The 20,503-nt window shown below is 38.2% G+C and overlaps 1 protein-coding gene across 6 annotated transcripts in view; it reads left to right on the top strand.

Annotated features, from left to right (window-relative positions):
• The window catches only part of ELL2 (elongation factor for RNA polymerase II 2), a 65,624-nt gene that overhangs the window by 22,337 nt on the left and 22,784 nt on the right, over positions 1–20,503 (top strand). For 2 of the 6 annotated variants that reach the window (XM_038401128.2, XM_043514167.1), the window contains exons 3-5: positions 7,135–7,256; positions 10,059–10,222; positions 17,475–17,734. In XM_038401128.2, coding sequence (XP_038257056.1) covers positions 7,135–7,256; positions 10,059–10,222; positions 17,475–17,734 — 546 coding nt within the window. Of the gene's footprint in view, positions 1–6,632; positions 6,698–7,134; positions 7,257–10,058; positions 10,223–17,474; positions 17,735–20,503 lie in introns of those variants that run through there. The other 4 variants (XM_043514170.1, XM_043514168.1, XM_043514169.1 and 1 more) reach the window with 4 other exon arrangements.

Genomic DNA, 20,503 nt, shown 5'->3' with positions numbered 1-20,503 from the left:
TCCTCCATTCTACCCCACAAGCTCCTTGTGTGCCACCCTCCCATCCCTCTCTTTCCAAAAGGACTTAAGTCATGCAGAGAAAATAGATTTGCTTCTTTAAACCAAGGAACTCACTCCTCCAATTGAACACTTCCTGTAGGTGAGTAAGTAGGGGATTAATTGGTGTGGTGAATCTTCATACAAATGTGACTGAATCTTACCTTCCTTTCTCCTCCGCTTTGCCCAAATTGCAAACGTTAGGAGTGAGCGGTACCAGAAACATTTTCCTGCCATTGCTGCCTAGTTAAGTATGGATTTCTCTATTTTCATGTTCAGTTTCATTTCACTTCCTATATAGATCCCGTCACCTCCAGAAAAATACAAACTTTTTCATATCCAGTAAACTATAAAGATCCAAATTCAGCACTAATTAATGTTTAATACTCTGTAGTTGGCCACCTCTGCATACTCTTCCTCTGTTAATCAAAGTAATAGAAAAAATTTTGGTCTAAAATATTTGTGATTCTAGTAATCCCTGAATGTTTAGACACACTGTCTTTAATCAGCCCAAGATTCTTTTACCTTCCACAGTTGCTCCACTGGTTAACTAGGTGCTCATTAAGAGGGATTTAGCTGAACAGAAAGACAAGGGGAGAGGAGCAAGGGGGAAAGAGCAGGTGAGAGAAGAGAGGTGTAGAATGAGGCTAGGGTGAAGAGACTGGGGGCTTGTCTACACTTAAAAAGCTGCTATGGCATATCAGTGAAGACCCTACTTAGATAATTTACCTTCCTAAGAGGTGCTTTCTGCACTGGGAGTTGGGTTGGTATAACTGCATCGCTCAGGAGTGTGGATTTTCCACACCCCTGAGCAACATAGTTTATACTAGCATAAATTGCTAATGTAGACCAAGGTTAGAGGAGGGGTTGAGGGCTGAGACGGGGCCGAGGGGGTTGAAGCAAACAGCCAGTCGGCACAGGGCAGAAAAAGTCCAGTCAAAATTGTAGATAATATCTGTCCATTGGTCCCAGGTGAAGGTGCCTGTGCAGCTGCTGTGCTGGCTTCAGTCTCTGGTTGGCTCTTCCCTGCAGTCTTTCCAAAACACCATATAGCTAAGGGGAGGGGCTGCACCAAATGGGGTCTGAGGGTAAAATGGGTGTCTCCCTTACATAGTTCAGTCCCAAAGTGGGGTAGGTCCAATTTTACCTCTTCTCACATACCCAGTGCAGCAGTACTGCTTAAGCTGCTTCTGTATTTACATGCATTGTCCAGGAAAATTTCCTGGCTTTCAGCATTGGGTGCTGTTGGGCATAGTTTAGCTGACAATGTAGATACAAGAGATGAACTGAGAGAAACACTTAGACCTCAGGTCTTGGCAGTGGGCTTGCGCTGAATGTAGAAGAGAAGCTGAGTTACTTGCCTGGAGGAGGAGGGGGTGGTGGCAGCAGCTGGAAACAAAAAGGCTGAATTTTCTGCTTCAAGTGTTAGAGATTGTCCAAGGAGAGCAAAGGGTCATGGGAGATCCCCTCTGGTACTTTGATGAAGGCACAATCTTTCTGAGGAGTAGCAGTTGCACATTGCATTGTACACTGTACTCTATGGTAACTGAAGGAATTGTCCATGCTTTGGAATACATGTTTATTGAAAACAACGGGAAGGAAGATATATCCCACTTATAAGTTTGTGGGGATGAGAGGAAATGATGCGGGAGGAAAAAATAAAGGCTCTGGTCTCCCACACTAGTACTTATTCGCTGGGAAAATGTCAGATTAAATAACTCTCCCTTGAAGAGACTCACCTGTTGAAGTATGAACTGGAGGAGAGAGGACAGTAGTAGAGGGATAGACAGTTAATTTCATTGTGCCTATATCTACACTAGGGGGAAAAACATGTTAGCTAACTTGTATATAAATACTACTTATTTTTCCTAGTCTGGACAAGACCTTGGGGATAGTGTGGATAGTTTCTAATCTTTTATTGCCTTTTGGCGGGGGGGGGGGGGAGCTGGGAACTAATAAGGACAAAGTAGGCCTAATAAGTATTGAGGCAAGCATTTCACTGTTTTCAGAAGGAGGTAAAGATAATGTATTTTGGTGTTTGTACCACCTTGGATCTGTGCTTCCTGGCATATGGAGATACAGTACTTGCTGATTTGGAAATCTCTGGGAATGAGATGTAAGGGAAATATGACAACATTCTTTTTAAATGCATTGCATACTAAGTATCTACATGGATTTATTTTATTGTAAAAAAGATTAATCAGTTTGGTATATACAGTAGCCTTTCTATAGAATTTAAAACCAAAAAAAATATTGCTTCCTGATAGCCAGGAATAGAACATGCAAGCTGTTCCTGCTAACACAACTGTTGACTGAAGAATTCTTAAATTATGGCTCTCTGACCTTCTGCTAAGTGTACATTAAATAGGAAAAACAAACAGTATAAATATCCAAAAGTTTATCTTGCGTTGAAACATTGTACTTTCATTCTGATTACCCAGAAGTCCTCGACTTGTGCACTGAAGTTCTCTGAGGATTATTTAATTTTAGTTTTAAAGAAAGCACAACTAATAAAAAAATGTGTAGTAAAGTTTCTATGAAGTTCACAATGACTTGACATTTACATACCATTCTGACTTTAAATTCATCTCCTTACAAAACCAGGACAGATAACTAACAGATCAGCTGCAACAGAACGTATATTACAGATTAAATTAGCCATCTAACTTTTAAGAGCCCAGGCTTTTTACACAGCCATTTTAACTCACATTAAAGTAGACACGGTCTATTCTATACTAGGCTTTCAGCACACAGTAGTAAACATGTTCTAACGTTACTACTTTAAATCCTGACCTAGGGAAATGCCTAGTTTGAAAGGGAGTTTCTTGAAAGAGGAGAGGTCACTTGTTTTATTGGAGGAGTTAAACTGCTCCATGTGAAGGTACAGCATAAAGCCATGAAACCAAAATGGGAGGAAGAGAGAAATTATTGGGTAAGGCTAGTGGAGCTGACAGAGTACAGTGCACTATGGTGGGGGGGAAAAGAAAAGATGACAACAGAGTAGTCAAAGCTCCGTATGTGAGGAGTGATTTGAACTCTGTACGGAATGAAGTAGGAAGTCATGTTATGGGACTCAGCAAGAGATAGTGAGAACATAAGAATGACCATACTGGGTCAGACCAACTGTCCATCTAGCCCAGTATCCTGTCTTCCAACAGTGGCCAATGCCAGGTGCCTCAGGGGAATGAATAGAACAAGTAATCATCAAGTGATCCATCACCTATTGCCCATTCCCAGCTTCTGGCAAACAAAGGCTAGGGATACCCATCCTGGCTAATAGCCATTGATGGACTATTCTCCATGAACTTATCTTTTTTTTTTTTTTTTTAAACCCTGTTATAGTCTTGGCCTTCACAACCTCCTCTGGCAAAGAGTTCCACAAACTGTGTTGTGTGGAAAAAATACTTCCTTTTATTTGTTTTAAACTTGCTGCCTATTAATTTCATTTGGTGACCCCCCCCCCCCCCCGCTAGTTCTTGTGTTCTGGGAAGGAGTAAATAACACTTACTTACTTTCTCTACACAATCATGATTTTATAGACTTCAATCATATCCCCCCTTAGTCATTTCTTTTCCAAGATGAAAAGTCCCAGTCTTATTAATCTCTCCTCATATGGAAGCTGTTCCATACCCCTAATCATTTTTGTTGCCCTTTTCTGAACTTTTTCTAATTCCATTATATCTTTTTTGAGATGGGGCAATCATGTATACACACAGTATTCAAGATGTGGGCATACCATGGATTTGTATAGAGGCAATATGATATATTCTGTTTTATTAACTATCCCTTTCTTAATGATTCCCAACATTCTGATCACTTTTTTGACTGCCATTGCACATTGAGTGGATGTCTTCAAAAAATTAGCCACGACTCACAAGATCTTTCTTGAGTGGTAACAGCTAATTTAGACCCCATCATTCTATATGTATAGCTGGGTTCATGTTTTCCAATATGCATTACTTTGCATTTATCAATATTGAATTTCATCTCCCATTTTGTTGCCCAGTCACGCAGTTTTGAGAGATCCTTTTGTAGCTCTTTTCAGTCTGCCTGGGACTTAACTATCTTGAGTAGTTTTGTATCATCTGAAAATTTTGCCACCTCACCGTTTACACCTTTTTCCAGATCATTTATGAATATGTTGAATAGGACTGGGGGGGACACTATTTACCTCTCTCCATTCTGAAAACTATCAGAATGGCAGGCAAAAAAAAACAGCTGTAGTATCTTGACTAAACCACAGATGAAAGTCAAGAGGCCAGAAATGAGAGAGATACTAAAGGAGCAGACCAGAGTTTTACCTGTGGGTACAAAGGCAGAGACGATTTTTGAAGTTGTAAAAAGAGAAATATAACATTTGGGGTACCAAATCCCAGATAGGAGAGTCAGAAGGGAATTGGAAGTGAGGAAGGTGAGGCGGTACCCACGAAAGAGCCTGGAGGTATGAGAAAAGAGAGGCAGCTGGGAATGCTGTTTAGAGATATGGAAGTCACCTGCATGTTTAAGGGTGGAGTCGAAGGAGCCAGAGTGTCATTTCAGAGACAAACAGCACCTGAGCTAATCCAAAGGATTGTCCTGGGCAACTGCTCTGCCTTATGGTGTTCCATAAGGCTTTATTCTCTCTCCCAGCTTTTTCAATGACTACATGAAGCCATTGGGAGAGCTAGTGAGATAACATGGATTGAAGTGTGAGCAGTACATAAGTAACACCCAATTCTATATAGTCTCTACATCTGAAAATATTATCTCCAAGCTTTCCTTGCTGAGATCATCATGTGGATGAAGAGAAGCTGGTTGACAGTTAATGTGGATGAGACTGAAGTAATGCTAGTGCGATGAGGGAAGCAACCTAATGAACAACTCCTGTATAACTGTCCTTTCTATTAAATGCATCAACCTTCAAACTGTAATAGAAGGAATGGATAGATATGTCATCTTGGTATTGTCTTTTGTACTATCCACAGTAACTGTTTTGCAATATTAATTCTGTAAATGCTTCTACTATGTAATGTGGTGTCTCCACCAGGCACTTTTTAAAGACTGTCAATTAATATATTAAGGTATATACACTTTCAAAGTAAACTCTAAGCATACGTGGCTGCGGTCATCTGCTTCGATCTATTTAATTGTTTTGGGGGAAATACTCTTGAAGTATAATTTTAAATGGAAGGAAGATACTCATCAATGGAGAGTGTGGAGAAAGCCAAAACAGTCTGCAAAGTACATGGAGCTGTGTGTGGGGAGGGAGAAACTGAATCTTTAGGTCAAAATCTCACAGAATTTCATACAGAATTATCAATCATGCAAGGGACACACACACATGAAAATTAGTCTGTTTTATTTTTCAATATTTTCAGGTACCATGCCTGCATCTGAACTCTGCCAATTCTTGTGAGTTTACAGTCAGTCTTTAAAATGTGGAAAAGACCATACAAATGAGAAATCATGAAACTGACTCGACACAATGCTATCAGATACACACAGTAAACTTGGGAAAATATTTTTATTTCAATTATAGTAATTAGTGAACAATAGTAGGCTGAAAATTTTTTTGCATAGTAATATTTTTAGTGTTCTAGAGTAGTCTTGCAGACTCTTAAGATAAATCCGTGATACGGGATCAAAAATGGCCTCTACAATAGGTCTTTTTATAGCTGATGTTTTATTATTAATCTCCCAGTTGGGAAGATAAACTGTTATAACAGGTTCAGATACATAATCCAAGATTTGTATCTGCTAATTAAACTACTTCACTTAAATCCTTTCTCTTTAGTGTATAGCGCTTTATTGAATAGGACAAATGCACGTTTTGAGTTTAAATAGCTGAGTAGTGTGCAGGTTTAGTCCTTATCTTTCTCTCTGGAGGCCAGCAGTAGTCCCAAACTGCTGCTGTGCTCTGTCCAGCATGGGTGATCAAATCATAAATGGCAGTGACTTTTTTTTCCTAGGCTTTCATTTCAAGGAAGAAATTTACACAACTAGTGCAATGTGTGATTTAACACCAATCATGACTATTGGCCAATTTTATAAGCAAAATAAAAGGTGTGTACCGGAGGAGGATTCCAAAAAGGGCATTGTGAATGTTGCTTTTAAGTAAACGTTTTCCTTCAGAATAGGTTATTTAATGTGTTGAACCTTCAAATATATTCCACTCTTAAATAAGAGTTTGTCTAACTGAAAAATAAGTTTAACTTAAAATATATACTACTCAAAAAATCTGCTTTATTTTTACTTTTGTAGAGCGGCATGTTAAAGCATGCATCACATGGCTTTGCTTTTCTATTGATCATATGAAACTGATACTTTTTAAATCTCCAGAATACAGAATGTTCTGTACTATGCACAAAGCATAGGATGAGTGTATTGAACCAGGAAAGCAAATTTTATCATCTGACTTCTGATTTCTTGTACAAAAAGCTATGTGTATTTTGTATTTTTACAAGCAACGTGATTTAAAATAAGTATTTGTCTGACTGGCTTTTAGTCCAGGAGAGTTTAAACAAATCAATATAACTAAGCTATTTTTAACAGTCTTATCGTCCGTTAATGTTCTTGTTTTCTCTCCTCCCATCCTTGGTTTGTGCCTTAATTTTTATTCTAGAAATCTAATCCTGTCTAAATTCTGCTAAAATTAACTGTCATTTAAAAGCCAGGAAACAAGGTACTGTAGGTTCTACTTATGTTCTGTTTGCTTGCTTGGCCAAACAGTAAGGCTTTTGCTTATTCAGTAATGCACCTAATCAATGCTTAACTTTCAGTACACTAATAGTCCTGTTGGAGTCAGTTGGGCTCTACACATGACTAAAGTTAAATAAGTGCTTAAGTGCCATGCATTAGGGCTGGTTTTTGTAGACATGAGCAGGGTTCAACTTGTATAACTACAGGTATAGTCTTGAGTCCTGATAAAGATTATTTTTGAGAGGAAAGCGTGCCAGAGTTAACTCATTTTATTATATCTTCATAATTTGAGTATCAGTCATATTACAAATATTAAGTACACTTTATCATTGCACTTGGATTTAAAGTGTAAAAAAAAAAGTACTATACAAATCACATTGATGGGCACATGTAAAACTTCAGTTTATATTTATCTTTTAGCTTGTCAAAATTCCCAAAGCTGATCTCCCAAATGAAGTGCATAACTTTAACTTCTACTTGTCAAATGTTGGCAAAGATAATCCTCAGGGAAGCTTTGATTGTGTCCAGCAAACTGTCTCAAGGTAAGCAATACTTAAATTTGTCCTAAAAGAAAATACTACGTTCATTGTGTGTTATAGAACAGAAACAGTGAAAGGCTGTAAAACTTTTTTCTTCAAACTACAGTAAAATATAACCTCTAGTTAAGAATATGGTCTCTTATAAACTATAAATACCTGCTTTTACATATCACTGTTTCTGTTTTGCTTTCCAAAAACTAACCTCTGAGTACTTTCTCACCTCACTAGTGCCATACTTGAAAAGTAGGCAGTATTGTCAACGTTTGGATCAGATCAGTGCTATTACTGTTCAAATATGGCTATACCTGGCAGCATTCTGGCGTGGTTTCTCTGACCATAATGGATAAGGATTTTAAGAACTACGACATTAGTTAAAAATCTTGTACACAATTGCAGGACTACCCTGTTTCAGGATCTGGTTGCAACACAGCAATTCCTTGACACTGTATGGTTGGGTTTGCAACAAGGCTTGTACTATTCACTTGCATCTATGCAGGCAAGATTGCTGTACCATTCTGGAAAGTAGAAACTTACAAGTGGGCCAAAGAAAATGGTGTTTCTGGTACTGTAGATGAATCCTGTCTTATAGACCAACTCCCTGGGTAAATTAGTGTTGGAACATGTATTGCAGACAAACAGCTACGCTTAACGATCAGGGAAATTGAGCTAAAACTCTGCAAATAAACAGCCATGCTTATACATGGGCATAGATGACATAGTTCTACTCTCAATCTAGGCAGTGCTAGAATTCTGAAGTTCTTAAACCTGTGTAGAGAAACTACTAGAATCAACATACCAGTTCTTTTATGGTTTTAGAACACTTGTGCAGAAACTTCTTGCTGGAATTTCACACGGTGTTTAATTTGTTCAGTTTTGAGACGATCCTATGAATTATGATGGAAAATGCAACTGACACTTAAAAAAAAAAAAAAAATTGCTGAAGTTTCATCACTGGAGTTGATAAGCTTAAACTTTAAACTGCCATGCTTTTGGAGTTGCTAATTGGTCAACCCAGGCTGCAGAATTACCCAGCAGTCCCTTTTCTTCTCTGGTCCCTTGTCTCCTTTACTTCTCTCTCCCACTCCACTCTCATTAGGCCACACACAATTATTAACCATTAGTGGCCATTTTGTAAGTGATAGCATGCCCTACTTATTTCTGTTTAAGACATAACTAAAATGTTTATCAAGAAATTAGTTAACATGAACATTTTGGTGTTAAAATGCCAAAGGATAAACTGAATCATAACTTGAAAAAATATACTGTGCCCAATTGAAGGCTAGAGACAGCGTTCAAGAAGTCAAGCCAAAGGGGTGCAATTTGCGTTGGGTAATGGAATGGATATTACCTTGGCTTTTCAATATCCTAGTGCATTCTTTGAGATATAACAAACTAAAGAACTTGGAAGTTGCACAGTATTATAAAATACAACTAAATTTTGTTCATAGTAGAAATGGCACCCTGCTCTAGTGGGGCACTCTAGTAGCTGTGAAATCTTAAATGTATTCTGGGATGTTAAAGCTGAGCTTGACCTAGCTGGAATCACTTCAGGGGAGTTAAAAATAAAATGGTAAGTGAAGGAGAAATGATGTGCTGAATGTTCCTTTCCCATTCTATTTGGAACATTAAGCAGAGAATTGTGGAGTTGCTTTCAGAAATGTTGCAGGTCCACTAGAGTGACTGTCCTTTGTGGGATCAGAGCTACTCAGATACCACTGGATATAGCATGGTTTTAGGTAGGCATTTATGCTGTACTTTTCACAGAGTGTTTTAAATATAGTCATTGTTTTGAATTTGAATAGTCTTCCCTGCCCAGTATGGAACAGGAACTTTTATATTAAAACTCTCAAGGAACAACTGTCTCTATAAATATTTACAGGTGTAGCACAGTTTTAATCCAGGTATGTAGGCTTCATTGTTTTTAAAGCACACTATAATGCTTGAAAGGACACTGAACTTCACTTCTAGTCAGTTTTTTAATACACAGGTTACAAGGTACTACACCTGCCCTTGAGTTTTTGTGGTTTTGTTATCACACTTCACTGTTTTTCATGTTTATCCCCTGTTATATGTAAGACCCACAGAAACAAATGTGTAAACTATGAAAATAGACACTCTGATGTGCAGTCAAATGCACAAACTAAGCAAGTTGAGAAACAGAATTGTTTAATAACTGAAGGGTTAGAGAAATCTTAGGCTACGGGTAATGGTAAAATTGACACTGAGAATTAGGTTGATGGTTTTCCTTAAAAGGTTGAGAGAGTTAACTAGAACTTCATGAATGATTAAGGCCCTGTTTTGACAGCCAAAAGTCACTTTTTCACTTACGTTAACTCAGTTGAGTGAGTTTAGCATAATTAGAAAAGTCTTCTGAATGCTTAAGACACCAGCTAAGGCACGCTTTATGTAGCGTTCTGGTACCATATAACTCTTTTGGTTAGACAGATGACTTTTTAAATTGAAATAGCTATCCTGTTTTACAACCTCTAATAGCAGTATAAGGTTGTCTTAATCCAGCATCACTGTGTCCACACTGGGGTAGGGGGTGTGGGGGTTTTCTACCATTTAACTGTACTTGTATGGTTAGTGGTATAACATCTGTGTAGAGATGCCATAAAACACATTTGAAGCTAGAGTTAGATGTTAGCTAGCTGTGTCGTAGCCTAGAGGGATTGAAAAACGCATCTTTTTGCCCATTAAGATTTGCCATAAATGCCCCTAATTTTTATTCTGTATTGATACGTTTGAGTTCAGAATAAAGTACTTATTCTCTTGAAACTGTATTTTCTTTTAATACTTTCATAGTTCTGGAGCCTCGCAGCTCAATTGTCTGGGATTTATACAGGATAAAATTACAGTATGTGCAACAAACGACTCTTATCAGATGACAAGAGAACGCATGACCCAGGCAGAAGAAGAATCTCGCAACCGCAGTACAAAGGTCATAAAACCTGGTGGGCCATTTGTAGGTATGGTTGTATATAACTTTTTAATCTAATGGACAATTAGAAGGTAGTAATTCTGACCGTCTTCAAGATCATAAATGTTTAGTCTACTGACACTGCTTACATCAGAGCATCTCAGTTTTTTTTGGTAGTGCAGCTTCACATCTATTCACAGTGCCCCACTCACTTGTTCTCCTCCTTTTTCTCCCTTATTATGCTTCCTCCTTGTTCCCTAGTACATGCTGCCTGGATTTCCATTCTTTCCCAGAACCCTGTACATCCATTTCCTCAGTTCTGTGCTCCTTGACTATTTCCTTCCCTTCTTAGACACTTAATAGTCTCATTGTTTGTAACTACCATTACAATTATTTAAATATTACATGTGTTCATGGATTGACCTACAGCGTTTCAATTCATAGAGCTATTAATATTGCCTTAACCTGTAGTCTGGAAAAGTGACACAGTGAAGATTTGGTATACAAGATCATAAACCTAGCAGCTACAGAAAAGTGAATTCTGTATGCAGTGTGATGCATGTATCTTGATTAAAAAATCCATTTTAATAACGCAGTTTCCTCTGATAGTAGCTTGACCACCTTATTAGCAGAGTTATAATCGGAGCTAGATTTAGTGATTTACCAGGGACAGTAATTCTTTGCTTTTGTGAAAACACTGACAGGATCACAGAATTAGTGCCTTCCTGTGGATTTTGTAGTACTTAGAATTGAAGGTTGTTGTGCTTCAAATAGTCTGCTTTTATTATATAAAAAGAAAAGGAGTACTTGTGGTGCCTTAGAGACTAACAAATTTATTTGAGCATAAGCTTTCGTGAGCTACAGCTCACTGCATCGATGAAGTGAGCTGTAGCTCACGAAAGCTTCTGCTCCAATAAATGTGTTAGTCTCTAAGGTGCCACAAGTACTCCTTTTCTTTTTGCGAATACAGACTAACACGGCTGCTACTCTGAAACCTGTCTTATTATATAGAGATCCATGACAATATAAACCATTCTGTGCATGGTGGTTAGCAGAGTCTGAAGCTGGTTTGAAATAGTACCAAGATCACAGAACCTAGAGATGTAGAGCTGGAAGAGACCACAAAAGGTCATCTTGTTTATCCCCCCTACTCCCATGCTGAGGCAGGGTCAAATAAATCTTTTTTAAAAGCCTCCAATGATGAGGATTCCACAACCTCCCTTGGTAACTTATTCAAGTACTTGGCTATCCTTTATAGTTAGAAAGCTTTTCCTAATATCTGACCTAAATCTCCCTTGCTGCAGACTAAAGCTATTACTTCTCCCTTTTATCTTCATTGGATAAGGAGAATAATTGATCAGCATCCCCTTTTAAACAGCCCTTCACTATCTGAAGACTGTTATCAGGTCCCTCCCTCAGTCTTTTCTGAAGACTAAACATGTCCAGTTTTTTTAACCTTTTCTTACGGGTCAGTTTTTCTTAAACCTTTTATCATTTTTGTTGCTCTTCTGAGTCACTCCAGCTTGTCCACATCTTTCCTAAAATGTGGCACTCAAAACTGGACACAGTGCTCCTGTCAAAAGCAGGACAGTTACTTCCTGTGTCTTACATGTGGCACTCGTGTTAATGCACCCTATAATACTAGCCTTTTTGCAACTGAATCACACTGTTTGCTCATATTCAGTCTGTGATTCACTGTAACCATCAGATACTTTTCTACAGTACTAAAGCCTAGCCAACTCTTCCCCTTTTGTACTTATACATTTTATTTTTCATTTATAAGTGAAGTATTTTGCCCTTCTCTTTATTGAATTTCATCTTGTTGATTTCAGACCAATTCTCCAATTGTCAGGTTCCTTTTGAATTCTAATCTTGTCCTCCAAGGTGGCTGCAACTCCTCCCAGCTTGGTGACATCTGCAAATTTTATAAGCATACTCTCCACTCCATTATCTAATTCATTAATTAAAATGTTGAAAAGTACTGGAGCTAGGACAGAGACCTATGGGATCCCACTAGAAGATTCATCACCCCAATTTGACAGTAAACCATTTATAATTATTTTTGAGTGTTTTTTCAATCAGTTGTACACCCATCTTTTAGTAATTTCATCTAGACCACATTTCCCTAATTTGCTTAGGAAAATGTCATGTGGGACCGTGTCAAAAGTCTTGCGAAAATCGGGATCATGTCTACTGCTTCCCCCCATCCTCTAGATCAGTAATGCTATCAAAAAGGGAAATTGCGTTGTTTGGCATGACTTGCTCTTAACAAATCCATGTTGACCATTACTTACCATTTTATTATCCTTTAGGTGCTTACAAATTGATTGTTAATAACGTAAGCCTGAAGTCCCTGCTCCCTTATTCATATTAGTGATCTAGTCAACTGTAGTGACCCTCTGTAGTAACAATATCTGGGTGTGAATTTTGCTATATGGGAATGTAGAATTCTCTTAACACGTGTAGAGCAAATGACCTCAGGAAGCACTCTCACCATGCTGTGCTCCAGCTTCCACATTCTTCTTCCTCCTCCTTCATCCAGCAGTGACCTCTGAAAATCTGGAAAGAAAGAACAAGATATTTAAATCTTAAAACAGTACTTCGCTGCCTGCATTTAACATTCAAGTCCAGTTATACTGTAGTACTGAGTTGGCCTACAGCAAGCCATCTTAAATAGGCACCTACCTGGCCTGTTGAAATGCAAAACTGAATATATGCTGTCTGAACTGTAGACTCCAGAAAGGCATATTTGCTTGTACTGGAACTATGTCTTCTGTTCCTCTGTACAGTAAGGATCAAAATTCCTTCTTCTTGTAGACTGCCTTCAGAGAACAGCCTTTTGTTGCTTTACCGACTGAGATGCCGGTGGGTTTTTTTTACTATTTTATTCCATTTTCAACATTCTGAGGGGATATTCACCTATTTACTTAAAATTGTGTTCTTTTGAACACACCATTCGCTTTGGCTACATAAGCCTTATAAATCATGTTGTTAAGCTTTTAGATGAGAATGTGCTTACCACAAAGAAATAGAGCTGTTGAACCTACTTTTTTTTATGTCAGTCTCTCAGGATGTATATCCCTAGCTCCACTGAATTTTCAACCTTGCGTAGCTATTCCCTTCTTGAAGAAGTTGAGACAAGGATAATTCTAATTCCTGTTATGATAGGCTAAAATTTTAGTAGGTGTATGGAAGGATCTTAATACACTACAAATTTAAGACTAGGTTGCAATGAGGAGTTTAACTGATCATAATTGTGTGAAACTAATGCAACTAAAATGACTCACTAATTAACACTGTTGTGCTAAAAATGAAAAGATGTATCTGTTCACATAGTTATGATTATTTTTGAAACCAGAAGTGCAGATCTAAGAGGTTAATGTGATTCTAGGAATAGTTAAAAATGGTTATTAGCCTACACTGCAAAATGGAAACACTTTTACTATTCCAGGAGATGACAGCCAACATAGCTGATTTCATACCGTAAGTGAAGTGTTTTTATGTGAAATTTTGTTGTCAAAGTATTTAAGAACCAGTTTTCTGGATTAAAGAATATCTAACCTGTGTGAAGGAAGAAGCCAGAGCCTCCGGAGTCTTAACACTCTCAGGTTTCTATTTTCCTACATCAGAACAGCTATACTGGGTCAGACCATTGGTCCCTCTAGCCCAGTATCCTGTCTTCTAACAGTGGCTGGTGCCTCATGCTTCAGAGGGAAGAAACAGAACAGGACAGTAGTCGAGTGATCCATCTAGTCATCCACTCACAGCATCTGGCAGTCAAGGTGTGGGGATATCCAGAGCATGGGGTTGCGTCTCTGACCATCTTGGCTGATAGCTATTGATGTTTATAGCCATAAACATTTCTAATTATTTTTAATCTAGTTATATTTTTTTGCTTCACAACATCCCTTGGCAATGAGTTCCCCAAGTTGACTGTGTGTTGTGTTAAGAAATACTTCATTATGCTTGTTTTGAATCTGCTGCTTATTAATTGCATTGGGTGGCCCCTTGTTCATGTGTTGTCTGATAATTCTGTTCTTTACTATAGTTTCAACCAGATTTCTGGTACTGAAGTTAGGCTTCCCGGCCTGTACTTTTCAGGATCGCGCCTCTATCCTTTTTTAAAAATCAGTTTTACGTTAGTGATCCTCCAGTCATCTGATACAGAGGCTTATTTAAGCGATAGGTTACAGATCACAGTTAGTAGTGCTGCAATTTCATAGGAGTTCCTTCAGAACTCTTGGGTGAATACCATCAGATCCTGGTGACTTATTACTGTAAAATTTATCAATTTTTACTCTATTGACATCTCACTCTTGGACAGTTCCTTAGATTTGTCACCATAAAAAGAATGGGTCTCCCTCACATCCTCTGCAGTGAAGACTGATGCGAAGAATTCATTTAGGTTCTCTACAACAGTCTTGTCTTCCTTGAGTGCTCCTTTATTACTTTGGTCGTTCAGTGGCCCCACTGATTGTTTGGCAGGCTTCCTGCTTCTGAAGTATTTACAAAAACTAACAACACATTTTTTTGTTATCTTTTGCTAGTTGCTTTTCATATTCTTTTTGGCCTAATTATACTTGACTTGCCAGAGTTTATGCCCCTTTCTTCCTTTTGGAAGTTAAATTCTTCTGTGGTGTGCTTCTTTGGTTTCTTCCTCCCTACAAGGATGTTAAAGTTAATTATATTATGGTTGATGATACTGATCAGTTCAAGTATGTTCGCCTGTTGGACCTAGTCCTATGCTCTCCTTGGAACTAACTCAATAATTGCCTCTCCCCGCTTGGGTTCCAAGATTAGCTGCTCCAAGAAGCAGTCATTAACGGTGTCTAGAAATTTTATCTCCGTATCCCATCCTGAGGTGATGTATTCCCAGTTAATATGGGGATAGTTGAAATCCCACATTATTATTGGGGTTTTGTAGCCTGTCTAATTTTCCTGAGCATTGCTCAGTCAGTCAGTCGGTCACCATCCTGGTCAGATGGTTGATACAGCAGTACATTCCTACTGCTGTTCTCTTATTAATCAAGCATGGAATTTCTATCTATAGAGATTCTATGGAAGTTTTGCTTCATTTAATATTTTCAGTATATTCAACTCTATGCTTTCTTTCATATATAATGTCACTCCCACACCAATGCAATCTGCTCATATTCCTATATATTTGTACTCTGGTATTACTGTGTCCCATTGATTATCATCATTCCACCAAGTTTCTATGATGCCTATTGTTAGATCAATATTCTAATTTAATAACAGGCACTCAAGTTCACCCATTTTGATATTTAGACTTACATTTTTATATAAGCTCTTATAATATTTGTCAGTATTTAGTTGTCTGCCTTCATGTGATGTAATTGAATGGGACTCTTTTTTTTGTTTTTGTTTCACTGTTTCTCTTCAGTTCCTGCCTGTACCTTATCAACTTCTATCCTCATCTCTTTCATAGGATATATAGTATCCCCTTCAATAAATCCCCCCCTAAGGGATGTCCATTTGAACCACATATGCCTTATGCCTGTCTGCATTCTGCCAGCCCTTAGTTTAGAAACTCCTCTACAACCTTTTTAATTTTACATGCTAGAAATCTGGTTCCATTTTGGTTTAGGTGGAGCCCATCCTTCCTGAATAGGCACCTCCTTTCCCAGAAGGTTCCCCAGTTCTTAATAAATTTAAAACCCTCCTTCCAATACCATCATCTCATCCACACATTGAGACCCTGCAGTTCTGCCTGTCTAACTGGCCCTGCGTGTGGAACTGAAACCATTTCAGAGAATGCTATCAAGGAGGTCCTGAATTTTAATCTCTCGTCTAGCAGCCTAAATTTGGCCTCCAGGACCTCTTTTTACCTTTCCTTATGTCAGTGGCATCTATGTGTATCATGATCACTTGCTCCTCCTCAGCACTGCATATACATCTATCTAGATATGTCTAAAGGTTCGCAACCTTTGCACCCAGCAGGCAATTCACTGTGCGGTTCTTACGATCATCATAAACCCAACTATCTATATTTGTGATAATCGTATCCACCTTTACTATTATCTGTCTCATTCTAATAACTGGAGTCCCCTCCCAGAAGGCTATCTTCAGTGTGAGAGACATGACATGACGACATCACCTGGAAGGAGGGTCCCAACCACGGGAGAGTTTCCCTCCGCTCCAGCTTGATGCTCTTTTTTCCCCTGAGATTTTAATTTTCCTCAACAGCACAGACTGGGGATGGGACCACTCTATTGTGTCCCTGAAAGTCTCTTCTATGTACCAAACTTATAAGGATTTGAGTTTGGAGGAATGATCAGCTTTTAGGATATCTCAACTTTACTCCTTGATCGGAGCCAAAATAGTAAACCTATTATAGTAAAGTTCTTAGATATATTGATGCTTAGTCCTGACTATAGTGGTAAATATTTAAGTGCTAAAAAAAAGAATACTTGGCCACTTCGCTTTGATTCTGGTGCGGAAGAGCTATTGCTACTAACCATTTATCTTTATGGAAAAATAGCCTGTTTGATTAAGTAAGCTGTTGAACATGTTTACTTCATTATCTTTGGAGGGGTGCCTTTATAAACATGCAGCATCACTTGAATTTATTGGGAAGCAATGTTTTCTAGGCATGTAAAACTTTTTATTAGAAACAGAGCATTTTTGAAAGTTCTATGGATTTGATTCGCAAAGGTGTTGCATTTGACAGGCTCTTTCTAGTGAGAGATGTCAGGTCAGTTACACGGATTGTTTGGGTAATGGAGGCAAAATAGTTCCATTTTTGAAATTGTGTGGTACCAGTGATTGGATCTGACACTCCATTAATCAATTCAGTACTTGGTGTTGAATGCAAGTTTTGTGTTTTTCCCCAATAAATTTCACAACCAGGCTTGTATATTCACTTCCAAGTTATGGTGCTGTTAATATGTAGATTTGGGCTCCTTAGGCACCAATGGAGAACATGTTAGTCACAGGAAGTACTTGGTTTCATATGAGTTTTTTGTCTTCTTTTTTAAAATGTAAAATATCCCATTAGTTTGATGAACTTTTCTCAGCCTGTAAATTACTTAAGAAAATATTGAAGGCGTGCCTCTGTATGACAGAGCAACATATCTTGTCCTCCTAGCAATATCATTTACATTTGAGTAATTTCATAACCAACTTTTTGAGTTCTTAAAACGATGCATTTTGTGATACCCTCCTTGGACTAAACAGTACTTGTACATATAACACTCTGAGTTAAACTTTGGGGAAAAATCAGATGTTTATAAATCAGACGAGCTATTAATTTTTCCCCCTTTTTTAAATTCTGGACTTAGGTAAAAGAGTACAGATTCGGAAAGCACCACAAAGTATTCCAGATGCAGTGCCCGAGAGGAAAAGGTCAACACCCATCAATCCTGCAAATACAATACGAAAGACCCACGTAAACAACAGTGTTTCTCAGCGACCATATAGAGACAGGGTGATTCACTTACTGGCACTGAAGACCTACAAGAAACCAGAGCTACTTGCTCGCTTGCAGAGAGATGGCGTTAATCAAAAAGACAAGAACTCCCTTGCAGCTATCCTTCAGCAGGTGAGAACATCTGGATAGGATGTCTTTTCTGCTCTTTCTGCTCCTTCTCCTGGTTGTTTCTTAATACAGTTCAGGATTTTACTGCCATATTTCATCTAGAAAAGTGAGGGTTCACTTTGGTGAATGGCAGACACATTTATTGATATTGGTTCTTTGACCATCTTCTTGAAAAGTTGCCCTGTTTTGTAAGTACTTAAAACAAAACAAAACAAACTGGAAATTTAATGAGTTTATAGGGGAAGTTTGTACTATTGAAGACTTCTAAAGCTCTTCATGAGTGTTACGGAACAATTGCTGGGTATATTTTTAGTTATCTTTTTCCTGCTGCAGTTTTTTCCCCCGGGGGCTTACTCTTATTACTCCAAGCTGCTTAATTGGTGAACATAGTTTCTCTTTCTGTTCTTCTCTTAACTGTTCAGATTAATTCACTAAGGAACTTTGTTTCCATTGATGAGTTTACTAGCCCTTTTTATAAAGAGGAAAGCTGTTTTGGGGGTTGTGTTTAAATGAGGAAAAAATCTGCATAATCAAATGTAGTGGCCCATATGTTGGTGCCTAACCTCATTGAGTTCTATTACAAAATATTTAACTAGCTCTCCTGGGATTGAAACTCTTATTTAAATGTTACAGTCAATGAAAATATTGGTGTTTGCTTTCTGTCAAAGAAAATTTCTTTAAATATTTCGTTCTTCACTAAAAACATGAATGATATTTTAGAAGGAACTTCATATCTCTTTTCAAAAGAAAATATATCTGTAACATTACACATGTACTGCACGCTTTCTTGTATGTATATGCATGCAAAGATAGCCGTGAAATTGAAGAAATCCCTTTTTACACTGCACTGTTCACACATTGCTTAAGCTGTGCACTGATAGCTTTGGATGTCAGAGCCCCTTGAGTGAATTACAGTTCTGTCTGGAGCCATCATTATTCCTTCACTTCTTTAACCTCTATTAAGAACATAAGAATGGCCATACTAGGTCAGGCCAATGGTCCATCTAACCTGTATCCTGTCTTCTGACAGTGGCCAGTGCCAGATGCTTCAGAGGGAATGAACGGAACAGGGCAATTTATCGAATGGTCCATTCCCTGTTATCCACTCCGAACTTCTGTCAGTCAGAGGTTTAAGAACACCCAGAGCATGGGGTTGCCTCCCTGACCATCTTGGCTCATAGCTATTGATGGACATATCCTCCTGCATGAACGCATTCTTTTTTTGAATCCAGTTATACTTTTGCCCTTCACAACATCCCATGGCAACAAATTCCACAGATTGTGCATTATGTGAAGGAGTACTTCCTCTTGTTTGTTTTTAACCTGATGTCTATTAATTTCACTGGGTGACCCTGGTTCTTGTGTTATGTGAAGGGGTAAATAACACTTCCTTATTCACTTTCTCCACACCATTCATGATTTTATAGACCTCTATCTTATCCCCCCCCTTAGTCATCATTTTTAAGGTGAACAGTCCCTGTCTTTATAATCTCTCCTCAGATGGAAGCTGTTCAATACCCCTAATGATTTTTGTTGCCCTTCTCTGTACTTGTTCCAATTCTAATATATCTTTTTTTTTTTGAGCTGGGGCGAGCAGAACTGCATGCAGTATTCATGGTGTGGGTGTACCATGGTTTTATATAGTAGCATTATGATACTTTCTTATTATAACTTTCCTAATAGTTCCTAACCTTCTGTTAGCTGTTTTGACGGTGCGGCACATTCAGCAGATGTTATCAGAGAATTAGCTATGACTCTGAGATCTATCTTGAGTGGCAACAGCTAATTAGACCCCAGCTAATTTAGACCCCATCATTTTGTACAATTAGTTGGGATTATGTTTTCCAATGTGTATTACTTTGTATTTACCAATGTTGAATTTCATCTTCTGTTTTGCTATCCAGTCTTATGAGATCCCTTTGGAACTCTTCATAGTGAGCTTTGGACTTCACTGTCTTGAGTAATTTTGTATCATCTGCAAACTTTGCCATCTCACCGTTTACCCTTTTTTCAGACCATTTAGGAATATGTTGAACAGCACTCTTCCCAGTACAGATCCTTGGGGGGAATCTGCTATTTTTCTCTCTCCACTGTGAAAATTGACCATCTATTCCTTTGGTTCCTATCTTTCAACACAGTTACTCATCCATGAGGACCTTCCCTCTTATCCCATGTCTGCTTACTTTTGCTTAAGAGCCTTTGGTGTGGCTTTTTGTCAAAGGCTTTTTGAAAAGTCCAGATACACTATATCTGCTGGGTCATCCTTGTCCATATATTAGTCGACCCCCTCCAAGTATTCTAATAGATTGGACAGGCATGATTTCTCTTTACAAAAGCCATGTTGACTCTTTCCCCAATATATCGTGTTCATCTCTTGTTCTCTCCATGAACGTAACTTTTTTTGTAGCAGAGTTCTAGTTCTTTTGGAGAGGGTAGTGGATTTTTTTCTTTCACCAAAATTATCCTTAAGCTTACGTTCTGTAATTTTGGGCATGCTCTTGGACTCCTGGATTCCTGGAGTTCTCATTTCATGTCCCATTATAAAGAGTTGTTGGGGGAAAAAAAATGCTTGCTGGGATACCTTTTTAACACTCTGCTTTGCCTATCCCCATATTGACTACCAGAATGCTGTAAATTTAGTCTCATTTCATTTTATTCATCTCTAAAATAGGCTTTAGTTAAAATTAAAAATTTTTGGTATGGCTTAATCCACCACTTACAGAATTCTTTTCATACATATTTACTGTAACTTCCATCTCCATAATGGTTAAT

The sequence above is a fragment of the Dermochelys coriacea genome, chromosome 5 (assembly GCF_009764565.3).
Source record: "Dermochelys coriacea isolate rDerCor1 chromosome 5, rDerCor1.pri.v4, whole genome shotgun sequence".
In the NCBI taxonomy this organism is placed as follows: domain Eukaryota; kingdom Metazoa; phylum Chordata; order Testudines; family Dermochelyidae; genus Dermochelys; species Dermochelys coriacea.
This window is presented reverse-complemented; position numbering and strand designations above follow the sequence as displayed.